At 42.2% G+C, this 14,621-nt stretch overlaps 1 protein-coding gene across 1 annotated transcript; it reads left to right on the top strand.

Moving 5' to 3' along the window:
- Window positions 1–9,822: 9,822 nt before the first annotated feature.
- On the top strand, window positions 9,823–13,376 carry LOC147457013 (crinkler effector protein 15-like). The gene has a single exon (XM_086513494.1). The coding sequence runs from the start codon at window positions 10,561–10,563 to the stop codon at window positions 11,308–11,310; it is 750 nt and encodes a 249-aa protein (XP_086369620.1). The 5' UTR covers window positions 9,823–10,560; the 3' UTR covers window positions 11,311–13,376.
- The last annotated feature ends 1,245 nt before the right edge of the window (window positions 13,377–14,621 follow it).

The following is a 14,621-nucleotide window of genomic DNA, read 5'->3' as shown; positions in this document are numbered from 1 at the left end:
CAGTAAGCACAATCTTTCCAACTCCCTGAACCGGATAAAAGGCATTGTTGGCACAATTGATTGAATTCCCATGAGGGACAGACTCGAGAGAGGTGAACAATTCACGATGTGAGGTAATGTGCTTTGTAGCACCACCGTCGAAATATTGCACATGTGAATCTGCAACAACTGACAAGCATGCATTATGGACAGCAGGATTGTAAGTGCACTCTGCGCTAAAAGCCCATTCTGCATCGACATCAGCATGACAGTCTCCTTTCACAGAAGACTCAACAATGGCTGCATTTGTAGTGGAACCAGCATTTGCAGTGAAACCACCCTCTTTCTTCTTAGCCTCTTTGGCCTTCAACTTAGGACACGACTTGATCAAGTGATCATTAGCTTTACAATAATGACAACCCATCTTCTTTTTGCCCTTATCACCAGAATTTCTAGATGAGTTGCTGCTAGTAGAAGCATTAGGAACAAAAGTTTTTCCACTCGCAGCAGAACCATAAGAAGTGGCTACATTGCTGTTACCACCCTTTCTTTGAGAAGCAATAAAAGCCTATTCAACTGCACGTTGTCTAGTCCTGTTTTTTTTGGAAAGTGACTCTTGCAACAGCAATGTGCATAATGCATCAAACTTGACAACTTGTGGATTTCCTTGGGTCATAAGTCTCCAAGTACTTGCAAAATTCTAGTAAGAATCTGGTAAGGCATCAAGAACAATCTGCACAAGGGAACTGTCTGAAATGACTTCTCCTGCAGAAATAAGTTTCTCATTGATATCCTTGACGCTAGCAAGGAAAGTTTCCATATCATCTTCCTCATGCATAATCTTCGACTCCAGCTCTTTACGCAGCAAAGAAAATTTAGCCTCATTGCGACTTGCATAAAGACCAGCCAAAATATCCCAAGCCTGTTTTGCAGATTTTGTTGAACGGATGTGAGGAACAATGGTGCGCTTCATAGACAATGCAATCAATGTGTCAGGACAATGGTAGGACCAGTCATGGCCAAGGGCCAGGATGGACATGCAGTCAAGGGGGTCCCTATATTTAGAAGGCCAAGGGCCTATATAGGGGATGGTTGGGTGGTGATGAGCATGTTCCAGTCACCTTGTCCTTTCACTGGTATCAGAGCTAGGGGAGAGGAAGGCCATGGAGGAGGGAAGGAGAAGGGGCTTGCTTTTTGCATGGCTTAGGGCATGTCTTCTCTCTCTCTCTCTCTCTCTCTCTCTCTCTCTCTCTCTCTCTCTCTCTCTCTCTCTCTCTCTCTCTCTCTCTCTCTCTCGATCAAAGAATAAGATAATTCTCTCTCTCTTCGTCGCTTCGAGCTTGCCTGCCATGGCGTGGGTAGGGTCCCTTGGAAGGAGGAAGAAGATAGGGCCGCAGGAGCAGCCCCTTCCATAGGGGCTGAAGCTTGCATGAGTCATGACCGAGAAGGTGAGCGCGGGTAAGCACCCTTACACATGGGAGGGTCGGAATCGACCTCGGTGGAGCTGGGATTTCTTGAGCTCGTCTAGATCGCGGCACACTGCTAAGAAAAACGCATCATAGCGGCGATGAACAACAACCAACACAGCGCGCGCTCGGAGTTGGTCTTTACCCTGTGTAGACAGCCGCCATCGCTTTGAGTTTTTTTTCCTCATATTACCCTAGTTTAGGGTAATTTTACACGAACAGTTTAGGGATGGTGCCTTTAATGGCCCGTAGGATTATTGTATGTAATTTGCCTTAGATGAGCCTTGGGGAAGTTTAGTAAGACCCAACTTTTTTTCTTTTTCTTTAAAGGATAAGGCTCTTTTGTGCCTAATGGCAGGAGCCTCTTTTGCTTAGTTAATAGATGGATATAACTATTTAATCTTCTAAAAAGATTCGTTTTGATCTCGGCTATACTCCTTTGCAATGAAGATCTTCCCAGGTACCTTAAGCTACAAGGGACTTTTGGATCTTCCGTCTTTAGCCTTGAAAGGTACTTTCCCCTTAGAAGTATGTTCACGTTATTAGAGACATACTATTGTTAGGGTAAGTACTTCTCCCATTTTGAGCATTGATCTACTTCAAATCACAGGCTTTTAGTAGATCAAGGATCATGGAGCTTCCATTGCAAAAGAGACACCACCAATGCATTAGCAACAGCTAGGGATTCAATCCAATGCCAAGCTTGCACGAACCCGATGTCATGAAGCGAACTCCTACAAGCTTTTGGGTGAGTTTTCTTGCAAGCTGTGTGTCCAATTGGTGATTTCTTTATACCTATGGGTTCAGGGGAGTAGAGATACATATTAGGATCATAAAAGCCGAAAAGTGGTGACTTGCATTTTGCTTCCTGTCTTCATACGCGATTGTCGCATAGGGTGGTTTTGGGTAGGATATTGAGTCAAAGTCCATAGGGTAATGACCTCTCAACAATGAGAAGAGTATTTCCTATGATTTTCGTGACTTTTTGAGTGCGCTCGGTCTAGTGTCGGATAGCATGAACATTGTAGGTTGAGTTGCATTCACAACCGCGTAGGACATCTAGATTTGGTTTCCTTGAGTAAAGATTGTCTTAGAAGGTCGAGTAGGTGATTGACACCCATCTCCTTGTTTCCATGTGCCTACGGGTTGAGATTCATCCTTGGATGACATAGAGTTGTTGGTCTTGTTCTTGCTATGCTAGCGTCCGCTCGTGACATATCAGCCAACACCCCTCCATATAGAAACATTCCAAAATCTTGGATACATATTCCTGTTGTGACAGTGAAAGGAGACCTTTTGACCTATCCCTAAACATACACAATCCAAGAATATGATTGGCTTCATCGAGATCCTTCTTATCAAAGTTTTTGTGTCAAAGTGCATAGTAGGAATGTAGCTTTGAATCCATCATCAATGTTGAATTTCAAAGAAACCAACTTGTTGAAAACCGAGTTGAACTCATTAAGATGTACAATCATGGTTGCACCTTCCTTCATTCAAAGGTCCATGAACTTCTTCAACCAGTAAACCTTATTAGTAGCATTTTTTTGAGCATACAACTCCTCAAGTCTAGTCCACATAGCATGGTAGAATTCAACTTCTCTATGTTGAATAGCAAAGAGTTGGAAGCTGAAAGCTCTATTGTAGATCATGCAAGCCCATCCAAATATTCCCAATCTGAGTGCTCTATGTCTACTCATCGTACCCCATTTGTCTTGATAGGCTTCACATGTTTCTTCTGCACCAAGACATTGTAAAATTGTTTCTGCCATATGGAAAAATTGTGTGCACCCTCAAGCTTCTTGATGTGCAAAATATTGTTGTTGTCACTGTTGTTTGCCATGACTTCAATCCAAAAAAAGAAGAAAATTGAAGCCTTTGTGACCAAAATCTTAAACTTGGTTTATAGCATTGATAACCATTGACAAAGAAGGACAAGATTAGCCGCACACTCTGTTCTAATCTAGTCTCAAAAAAATATGCAAAATCTAGATTAACCAACAATGTGATTCAGTTGTAGCAATGCAGTTCAACTTCAACAATTCGGCCTCAACTTCAACAACTCGGATTTATATCTTTTGCACTTTTGGCACGCTCCTTTGAGAAACCCTTGTTGGAAACCCTCGCTCGTTGCCTAACTCAAAACTGAGTTACCAAGCTTATAGATTTGAGAGATTGAATCTCACAAGCACTCTCTCTTTGCAGGTTTGCTACTCCACCTTGTAATACCAAGATGACCTTGCTCTAAATCTTGCACACTAATGTAGTGACAAAGACTGCCTACACATTCTAATGCTAAACTAGAGTTCTGAAGTTGAACTACAACTCTGCTGCTAAAACACAGCTCTGATGCTAAACTAGAGTTCTGAAGTTGAACTACAACTCTGCTGCTAAAACACAGCTCTGATGTTGATCAACGCTCATCGCACCAAATTGTGAAACAACTTTGACACCAGTTTGTAAGGATCAAGTGAAGCTTGAACTGCATATTCTGACTCAATAGTCTGTCTAATCTACATATGTGGACTCAACACTCTACAAAATTTGGTCACAGCAGTCTAAATGTATTGCAATATCAAACGCAGTAGTAAAGTGATGGAGATGCACACACAAAAGTTAGAGATGGAGAGGATAGCTTTGACACAATGTTTGGGGTTACAAAAAAGAGTTGTACCTCTTTAGGTTTTTCCCATGGAGTCCACTATGTGAAAATTGCATATAGCACGTGCGAACAAGCGGTATTTAAATAATCCCTTACGTATATATTTTCAAGTATTATATGTACCCCTTATGTATACATTTTTGTATAAAAAAACTAGCCCTTATGTATGAAAATTTTCACTTTTTCAATTAAAAAATCCTTTAAGTATTTACATTTTTCGTAAACGTACCTAATTATAAGTCCCTTTTGTTTGCACGTGATATCTTACATATTTCCGAGTTAATGCCCTGGGAGGTCTTTTTGATAGATATAGTGTAGGATTATACAACCACTTGATAAGGGTACGAATATACAACCGCCCAATAAGGGGGTGGACGAGCACATGGTCCTTTATCCCAATAGTGTCTTTAAGAGAACAGTTTTTTGGGGTATAACCTTGTTTGTGATTAGATAAGCGTTGTTGGTCATTTGTTGGCCTCTTCACAATTGTACTTTCAAGGAAAGAAGTTCACCATCTGCCGCAAGGAATTTGGATTGGCGGGATCTAACCAAGGGGTTTGCCATTGCCAAGGCAACAACCATGGTTATCAATTAATATTGATATATTTTCACTAATCTCTACTTTTAGTGTTCAACAGGTCACAAAGATTTTGATATTATATCTATGAGAGTTGAAGATTATACTTGACCACCAAGTACATATAAGATCTTTCTCACCTCATCGTAAGTATATGAATTGACTCAGTTTCCTTTTCAAATAAGTTTGGTTACACTCTATAAGTGAGATGAAATTGCAAGCATGCTTTCATCCACTTTGCTCTTCAACCACATGACAAGGTCATGTACGAGCGTGAAATTTTAGGGAAGTAATATTTCAGGTATTGTTTCGCAAACTGTCACTTTCTCTCTTAGTTGTTCATTAGGGTACCATGAAGGGTTAGCTCCCTATTACAGCAGCTATACATACCTACATGGTAGGGTTTTGTTTGGCACATGTTGTTAGTCACAAGGTGTGCAACATGTTCCAGGAGCTCATGGAGTCCAATTTAGCCAGTGTGGAGCAAGTATTATGAGGGTCCCTCTTACTCATGGCGAGGTAGATTCTATTGTTGTTAATCCAATACATATGGTGAAGTTTGCATGACTAGATTCAGCAAGTCTAAGAAGAGAGGATAGAAAACATCAATTATGCCGACTTTGGCTCATGCAACATCTTCCTTTCAATGCTTAAGTGTAGATGTCAACCAAATTGCAGAGACATTAGCTCCACACTCTTACAATCATACATAGTTTCGAAGGATCACGGAGCATTTCCCTCTCCCAAGTCCTAAATCTATTGATGAGTCTTCAGTTGCTTGCTCTTCATCGCCACCTCGGAAAAGGTCGAAGCAAGAGCTTTGTAGGGCTCACAAGGGTGTCACAAGTGATTTGTTTGACCAGAAAGAATCGAAGAGTTCTGCATGTGAGATTTCAATATCATAATTGAAAGCACGTTTAAAATTCATTATATGAAGTTTTGACAATGTATCCTTACATTGCTTTTTTTTTTGGTATTTTGCAACCAAGGAATTGGTCGAAGAGTCCATTAATGTTGAGAAGGAGCCATATATCAAGTCACCTACTCCACTTCATACCTTTAATGAGATAGAACCACTACACATTGAGCCTTTCCTCCCATTACAAGTGACAGTCCTTCTGGATCCTATTGACATGACACCTCTTGATGTTGCCAGTAATCACATTCCAATCAAAATCGAGTCTTTTTCCCATCCTTTTGGTCAATATGAAGTGGGTCAATCATCCCATGTACATAGGGGAAATAACAATCTTAGTATTGTTTTGTTTGGTCAATATTTTTCTCCACAATTCTTGATTGATGACATCTCAGAGTCAAGCCCGTGCTTTTTCATTGAGGGGAAGATATTGAATGTGTAAAACACTTAAAAGGTGGCCTTGAACAAAGGAGATATAACTGCTATCTAAAGGCCAACTTGGTTAATGTAGAATGCAATAACACAATTACGGTGGTGGTCAACAATCCATACATAGAGCTAAGTTTTCTGTGGGTGAATTTGTCAAAATTGACAGCCTGGTTGTCAAGCAAAAAATTAGGAAAGGAGGAGGGTCAGCTTTGTATTTCTTGTACATTGATTCCATGACTGTGTTGACCCTTGGAGAACCATTTCCAGTGTCTCTTACCTTCTTCCCTGAATGCAAGATACATGTATTTCTCGATGATGTAAGTGTGCAACAACCTTCAAGTGGACGACCTCAATTGGCCAATGTTGCTTTGGTTATTTTGCAAAAGCATAAATCACATGCAAGATTTGGTGGACCTATTGGTGACCTTTTAGTTGCACATGGTCCTCTTCCATTAGATAGAGTGATTGTAAGATTCTAATTTTCTTTTGTGTTTCTTTTTTCCTTATTTTCTTGGTTTGAAATCTTCCATGATTTGTTACTACTTTCTCTAATTTTTTTTGCATTTTGAATCTTTCCTTGTAGGTGAGTTTTGTCAACTTCCTATCACAGACTTAGACCAAAGTTGTACCATAGCTAGGGCACACCACAAGGAGTCTAGTGGTCTTTTGAAAACTGAATTTGGATAACCAAAACCAACCCAAAAACACAAAACTATCAAGTATTCCAACAAAGTGCCATAATTGACCTAATTTTCAATCCAGAGGTCCAAATCCAAAAATTTCTGATACCATAGCACCTACTAATCATGCCGATTCTGATGGTACCAAGAAAAGTCAATCTGTTACCATATACATGTGTTAGTGATGTTTGTGAACACACTTAGGACTGCCGGGCATTTTTTCCCTCACTAGAAGGGTTTCTCCTCCGTGCATTGTATATACGCCCATCATTCTAGGGCTATCTATCTTTCCATTGGACACTAAGTAATACAATCTCTGTTGTATGCCTTGAGATTCCTTTGTCTTCTCCAAGCTGTGTGTTTTCCTGCAACCCTAATTTCAACAATTATTATCAAAGCAAGTTGCGTCCTCCGGGGCTTAGTTGCCAACAGCTCCAACACACGCCTGCTCACTTTCTATGATTTTTGTGAGCTTTGACGAGCATTCGTAGGTCGACAAAAATTTTGGGGGTTTGCTCAAAATTTTTATTTGGGCTCATTTTGGCCTCCGTTTCCACTACAAGCAGTACGGCACAAGCTCAGAAATTCTATCAATGCCATTTTCTACATAATAAGTTACTTATGGTCTTCTGCGGTTTTTTCTATATAGCACGTGTTGTTTCCGCTTTCCTTCTCCTCTTTTCAGGCCGTTTTCACATCAGATGCATCATTTACTATGGCTGACAACAATACAAATGTGTTTAAGATGTTTGCTACTGAGGACAGATTGGATGGGGACAATAAACCCTATGTGGGTTTATATGACGCAGCATTTTCTTGTGTCGAAGGGCATTTAGAACATTGTGCAGGGCATTGATGTACGTCTTGGTTCTGAGGATACATGCGATGTTGAGGATGTTGAATCTTGTTACTTTTACCATTGTTCTCCATATTTGCAAGCGAAGAGGTCTAGTGGATAAGGGGCGAGTGCATTAATGACCCTTAGGTCCATTTCCAACAGACTACACCTCACAGGTTGTGCATGTATCACATGCACCTTGCCTAAAGCTCCTACCATACCACAAGATTCTAAAACGCATGCACAAGTGGTCTCATTCGGACCAAAACCCCCCTATCGCAAACAGCAAGCACCTTGGTCCCCAAGTACCGTAAGCACCTCAAGCATCTTAGCCATCAAGCATACTATTAGCATGTGTGTGGATTCTCTCTCATGCCCCTAGCTTTAGGGCTCGCCCCCTTCTTTGTAGAAATTGGGTTTGACTTGGGACACCTCAAGCACATACCTACCTTACCAAGCACCTTAGTCATCAAGTATCTCAAGCACCTTAGTCATTAAGCACCTCAAGCATAGGCCTAGCTTAGCCTAAGGTCTAAGGACTTTTAACACTTAGCGTTTGGAGGTCTTTAATGAATCTAACCCTAAGGTCTTTTAAGCTCCATTATCAACACATAGTTCTTCAATAGACCATCTCCTTTTGAGCCCTTGTCGAGATGTAACCATCTCCTTTGTGGCCGCATGTTGAGCTTGGTCTAAAAACACATATCTATGTTCTAGCTATTGTTTCCCTTTCAACTTCCCATATTAAATGATCAGTTTAACATGAGAAAATCATTTGGGAAGATCTAGATATGAGATTTTATGACATTACCTCTCCCTTGAAACTATAGTCGTCCTCGACTATGAGGTAGATAAGATAAAGTCTTAGTCATTAGTCCATGTTTTTTAGTAGCGTGTAGAGGATCCCTTTTCACCCTATGACAATATTCTAGTATGGATGACTAATCTATTTGGTACTTGGGAGACTTAGCTGTCGCAAGTATATTTGCTCTTTAGTCCATATCACAGTTCCAGAGTAGAGTGAGAAGTTCTACTTGGTGTTTGAGAGACGCATCAACACAAACATGATTCTAAGCATGCATACTACTTAAATTTGTGCAAAATAAAAAAAGAACTAGTCTTATAAGATAAAAACATTGTTCATTTTAAAAGCATTTACATTTGCTTACTCTAGTGTAGCATTGTAAGCATTGACAAGGTTCATATTATCCATAAGATGTGTTCCTTACATCCATCTAGCACCTTCAAAAGGATAATTTTTGAACTTAATATCGTCGGATAATCTTACCATGCTGTAGTCCCTTGTCCTCATGTCGAAGGATAGCTTTGGGCTGTAGCACCTCTTCTTGATCTTCGATCTCTGCAGGGGTCTTCAATAATTGGTTCTCTTGGTGGCTCTCCTTTCCATATTAAATATTCAGTTTAACATGAAAAAATAATTTGGATAAAGCTAGATATTAGATTTTATGACACTCTGTTTCGCTTCCAACAAATGTGGAGAAAGGACGTCTCTCGAAATGCAGTTGCCTACGCTAGCATTCTGAAGTCAAGTAAAACGCTTACCCCGGCAAACAAACTCATGATGCGAGTGAGAGCAGAGGTGAGTGTTGGAGAAAACCAATTGCTCTAGTCATAGTATGTGCCAATTGTGGGTTGTGCGCTTTTGAAAGCACAACAAGTTTAGCAATCTTCTTGGGATGCACTCAAATGATTTGCCTAGGATATGCTTGGCAAGGATGTAGTGCTAGGAAACTCTTGGGTATTTCTGGTGAATGCAAAGCAAGGCGCTCCCTTGCAATGTAATTTCTTGAACTGCACTTTTAAGCGAACATGCCAGAACACCTACTGAAGGAAGATAAGGACTGTTTTCAACGGATGCACCAACAGGGTGTCTGTCCAAAGGCAAAGCGATCATGTAGATACAAATGCATTGTTTTCAATGGATGCACCAAGAGGGTGTCTGTCCAAAGGCAACGACGTCATCACCCAGATGCAATGTAGTCCTTTGCACCTGGTGGTTGTGGCGGCCAAATGCATGTTGGTAACATTACACAAGCAAAAGAAGGTTACTTGTTGGTAGCATTACACTAGGTAAGGAATGATACCGGAGTCCTCTCCGGATATGAGATGCCCGCGACAAGCACACGACCAAGAATCTCTTGCACGTGTTCATTAAATGCAAAGGGGAGACTTCCAAAAGTTCTAGAAGCTTCTTGGATGGGATGTCGTTTCTTGCTCTTCTCTGGGAATTCTATGGTAGATGATGTAGGTTTGCTAAGTTTTTTGAAAAAAGTTTTTTTCGAGCACTGTCACAAAGCTACTAGGGTAAAGGAGCCAGTAGAAAGACGTGACCAATACAAGTACGCCTATAACTTGAAGCTAGTATATTGTTGAGATAATGCAAATAGAGGATGGAAATGGATAGATGTGTGAGTAGATGTTCGCGAGTGCTACAATTTGATACCCATTTCAATGATTTTCATTGAGCATAAATGTAAAATTGAAGCATGACAATTTGCCCTGCTTTTTAACTGTACCTAACCTGGCTCATTTACCCTAGGGGTTTTCTATTTTACTCTCTCGCAAAGAAGCGCACCCCCAAGTGCACCGTTATGGCCTTCTGCAAGCGCCTTGTGTGCGCATCGAAGATGGTGCGGCCTGCTTTAGTGTTGGCTGCAACAGAGAGAGAGAGGGGAAGGCCATGATGGTCACGATCAGAGTGTCGGAGCGACTCAAAGTGGGCTGCGCGGGGCATCTGTATAGCACATCTGCGGGTGAACTTGTGGAAGCCTGGCATCAGCTGGCAGATCCTGAGCAGGCTTTTTTGAGAGAGTATGAAGTAGACGATGGTGGTATGAGCAAAGCCCAGTTTCTCGAATTTCGGGCAGGCAGTCCCTAGGCGACTGTTGTCTGTAAGGCTTTGGGCTATACTCAACGGGCATCCCCCTCTTTACGACCCTCAGTATATGTGAGAAGCTGTTACAAAGTCCTTTTGAAGCGCATAGAAGAGTGGATGGCGTGTTATCATCAGTCACAACAACTTGTCGCACCAGTGGGTGTGGTTATTTTGGGCAGTCGGGGTATTGGTAAGACCGGGTTTCTTGTATATTTACTCTGGCTGACTGTCACTCAAAGAAAGGAGGATTCGATCGCAAGTTTTCGAGAGGCAAATCTCCCTTTCTTTGCTTTCAAGTGGCTGGATGGTGGCTCCAGGCTGCAAGTCTCCTCTCACATGTCTCTTGACGATGCCTACAAGTTCTTTGATTTTGGGAGCAGTCCTTGGTACTTCTGCGATTCTAAAGCTCCCCGCACTCATCATCCTCTCAAGTGTGTTGTTGCTTGCTCCCCAGCCAAAGGCAATTATTATCAGTTCTCTAAGCGTGCCGACATTAAACTTTTGTATGATCCTGTGTGGACCTTGAACGAAATCCACATCTTGAACAAGCAGGTATTCCATTTTGATCCCGATGAGGTGGAGGAGCGATTTGGACGCTGGGGTGGAATCCCTAGGTATGTTTTGGGCAAAATAAACTCTGACATTCTTGACAAAGCAATTGATGGCATCACCAATTTTCAGCAGATGCTACACCATGTGAATGCCTTGGACAAAGATGAAGATGAGATTAGCCACAAGGTTTTTCATTTTGTTGTAGATGCACTGTACAGGCTACAATGTTGCGTTTGCCAGTCATTATGTCTCAGAGAGACTTTACAAAACTGCCCAGCTCAGGAGATGCGTGGAGTTGGGCGAAAGGTTTGCTGACATTGGCAAGGGAAAAATGGCGGTCAATTACATCACCGATCCAAGAGGGGGGTAAATTCATTGCACGGAGACTTGATGGGGAGGACGCCCAAGAGCAGATCGCAGTGCATTTTCCGAGGCTCCTCACCCAAACTTGGTTGTTGCCCGGAGTGGGGAGGAAAGGTGTAGCATCATTAGTCTCCTTTCCGGAGGCCATTTCGGATGGCCTATGTAACTTCGTCCAATTTTTGTCAACAAGGCGTCGGATGGTATAGCTATTTATGAGAGGAATGGGCCTACACCATCGCGGATCTTTCAGATGACCACAAGCGATATAGCTATGGAGAAGTTTGTATCCAGCATGAATAGGGCTCTACAGTATCTTGGCCAAGTTCGATCCGGATCTGTAGAGATCATTTTTGTTGTGCCAGAGTATAGGTTTAAGACCTTTTCTTTCGATTCAAAGGCATTAGGTGTATGCTTTGAAACTGTCGCCTTCTATGTAGTTCTAGCGGATTTTAGAAGAGCAAAGTGATCATGTTGAATACTAGATCAAGACAGTTAAATGTTGGATTTTGATATGCTTTCCAGGTTTTTATAGAACACTTCTCCCTCCGGTGGGTAATTAAAGGAGGTATCAAAGCTTGCTGCGTTCTTGCATCCGCAAGATAAGCAAAGCCCCTACAGCTTGTTATTATGGAATTTGAAGTCTTAAGTTCATCCTTGTCATTCTCTTTTTCGGGAAGCAGAAAGAAATTCCCCCCAGTGCTTCCTATTCTCTGGGTCATTATCATCTTCTGAAATTATACACCATCGTTTGCTACACCATTTTCTCTGTTGCCGGAGCTTCTTCCAAAGCCCCCAGTTCTTGCTTAAGCATATCAGCCGATCAGATAAGAGACATGCTCCGTATGTGTGCTGACACGAGCCTGGTGGGTGGTAAAGACCTTTTTACGCTTTATCAAGCACGTCTACAGAGATTGAGACGAAAAGATCGGGAAGAGAAAGAAGACTCTCTACACTGATGGGCCCCAAACTGGCGTCCCTTGCGGTATTTCAGAAAACTTCCAGTTACAAAGCTCCCGAATGCCAAGCTCAATTACGCGCTTCTTCCAGAACACAGAAACTTCACTGTGGAACCAGTAGTCGATGGACTTTTTTGGAAGAAATCGGTCGACTTTCCTGGAAGATGGCCCTGCTTCCAAAACAATTACCACAGATCCTCAGTGTCAACTGGCCAGAGATGCCAACACAGCACCCTCAGTTGAACCCAAGGTTGACCCGAGATCTACAAGACCAAAACTCCCAAACCCTAACACAGACCTTCATTCGAAATCCTAATCCGGCAAAGACAAACTCTGCTCAAGATCAACAATTCGCATGACAAATCAGCCTTAGGGTTGAAAAACAACAAATTTCTTCGAGAAACTTGCCAAGGAAATCGCTCAAGCATAGAAAGCTTCTTCCTTGCTCTGAGCATGCACAGTTTCAACGTGGATTTCAGCTTTTCTGTCTCCAAGTGGCAGCCATGCACCCAGAAAGAGCAAGTTTCTAATAAAATATATGAAGGCGCTTTCCCATGCAGCTTTATGTGAAGGCGCCTCCAATGAAAAGCAAACACACTTGTCCACCGGCCACAACAATTGGTTCACACATACGTGTCCACGTGTAAAAATACACAGCCACTTGACATAACCCCCACTTGAAAATGCAAACGTCCTTCGTTAGCATAGACGCAACTTTAAAATTCTGGTTGGAGGTTCGTCCACGTGGCAACACTTTTTAACGGGAGAACGTTCATTAGCTATCAGATCTGTGCGCTCAACTGTTGCTTCCTAGTTGATGAACATCGTGTAGCAAGGACGTAGTCTGTTTTCAGCAGATTGCAAGCGACGGCCTCTCTCCAGATGCAATCACCTATGTACTCCACCAATTGCAATCACCTATGCAGTATGGTGAAGGCATGTGGCTCTATGCATGCATCTTGAAGGCATGTGGTTCTACACAAGGTGCTAATATGGGCACAAAAAGTTTCACTCAACTTCAGCAGATGCGAAGCGAGGGCCTCTCTCCAGATTCAATTACCTATGCAGCATGGTGAAGGCATGTGGCTCTACGCATCTTGAAGGCATGTGGCTCTACGCATGCATCTTGAAGGCATGTGGTTCTACGCAAGGTGCTGATATTGACATAGAAATTCACAATTATATTGTTAATCAGCTCTTAAATCTGCGAGCTCAACTTTTGCTTCCTAGTTGATGAACATCGTGTAGCAAGGACGTAGTCTATTTTCAGTAGATGCCAAGCAAGGGCGCCTCTCTAGATGCAATCACCTACGTACTCCAACTGCAATCACATATGCAGCATGGTGAAGGCATGTGGCTCTATGCATGCATCTTGAAGGCATGTGGTCCTATGCAAGGTGCTAATATGGGCACATAAATTCACAATTATATAGTTAATCAGAGGCTGTTGAAAAAAGAAGTCGTGCTTGTCTTGGTCGATATGTGTGCCACTCAGCAGATGCGAAGCGAGGACCTCTCTCCAGATGCAATCACCTATGTAGCATGGTGAAGGCAAGTGGCTCTACGCATGCATCTTGAAGGCATGTGGTTCTACACAAGGTGTTGATATGGGCACAAAAATTCACAATTATATTGTTAATCAGAGGCTATCGAAAAAAGAAGTCGTGCTTGACATTGTCTTGGTCGATATGTGTACCACTCAGCAGATGCGAAGCGAGGGCCTCTCTCCAGATGTAATCACCTATGCAGCATGGTGAAGGCATGTGGTTCTACGCAAGGTGCTGATATGGGCACATAAATTCACAATTATATTGTTAATTAGAGGCTATTGAAAAAAGAAGTCATGCTTGGCACTGCCTTGGTCGATATGTGTGCCACTCAGCAGATGCGAAGCGATGGCCTCTCTCCAGATGCAATCACCTATGCAGCATGGTGAAGGCATGTGGCTCTACACATGCATCTTGAAGGCATGTGGTTCTATGCAAGGTGTTGATATGGGCACAGAAATTCACAATTATATTGTTGTTCAGAGCTGTTGAAAAAAGAATCTGTGTTTGGTTGTCTTGGTTGATATGTGTGCCACTCAGCAAATGCGAAGCGAGGGGGTTCTCTCCAGATGCAATCACCTACATACAACTGCAATCACCTATGCAGGTGGTGAAGGCATGTGGCTCTACGCATGCATCTTGAAGGTGCTGATATGGGCACAGAAATTCACAATTATATTGTTAATCAGAGGCTGTTGAAAAACAAGTCATGCTTGGCACTGTGTTGGTCGATATGTATGCCAAATGTTGTGCGCTTGAG

Source organism: Adiantum capillus-veneris, chromosome 5, assembly GCF_014529385.1.
Source record: "Adiantum capillus-veneris isolate H3 chromosome 5, ASM1452938v2, whole genome shotgun sequence".
Classification (NCBI taxonomy): Eukaryota; Viridiplantae; Streptophyta; class Polypodiopsida; order Polypodiales; family Pteridaceae; genus Adiantum; species Adiantum capillus-veneris.
The sequence above is the reverse complement of the archived record's forward strand: the minus strand, read 5'-3'. Positions and strand labels throughout refer to the sequence as shown.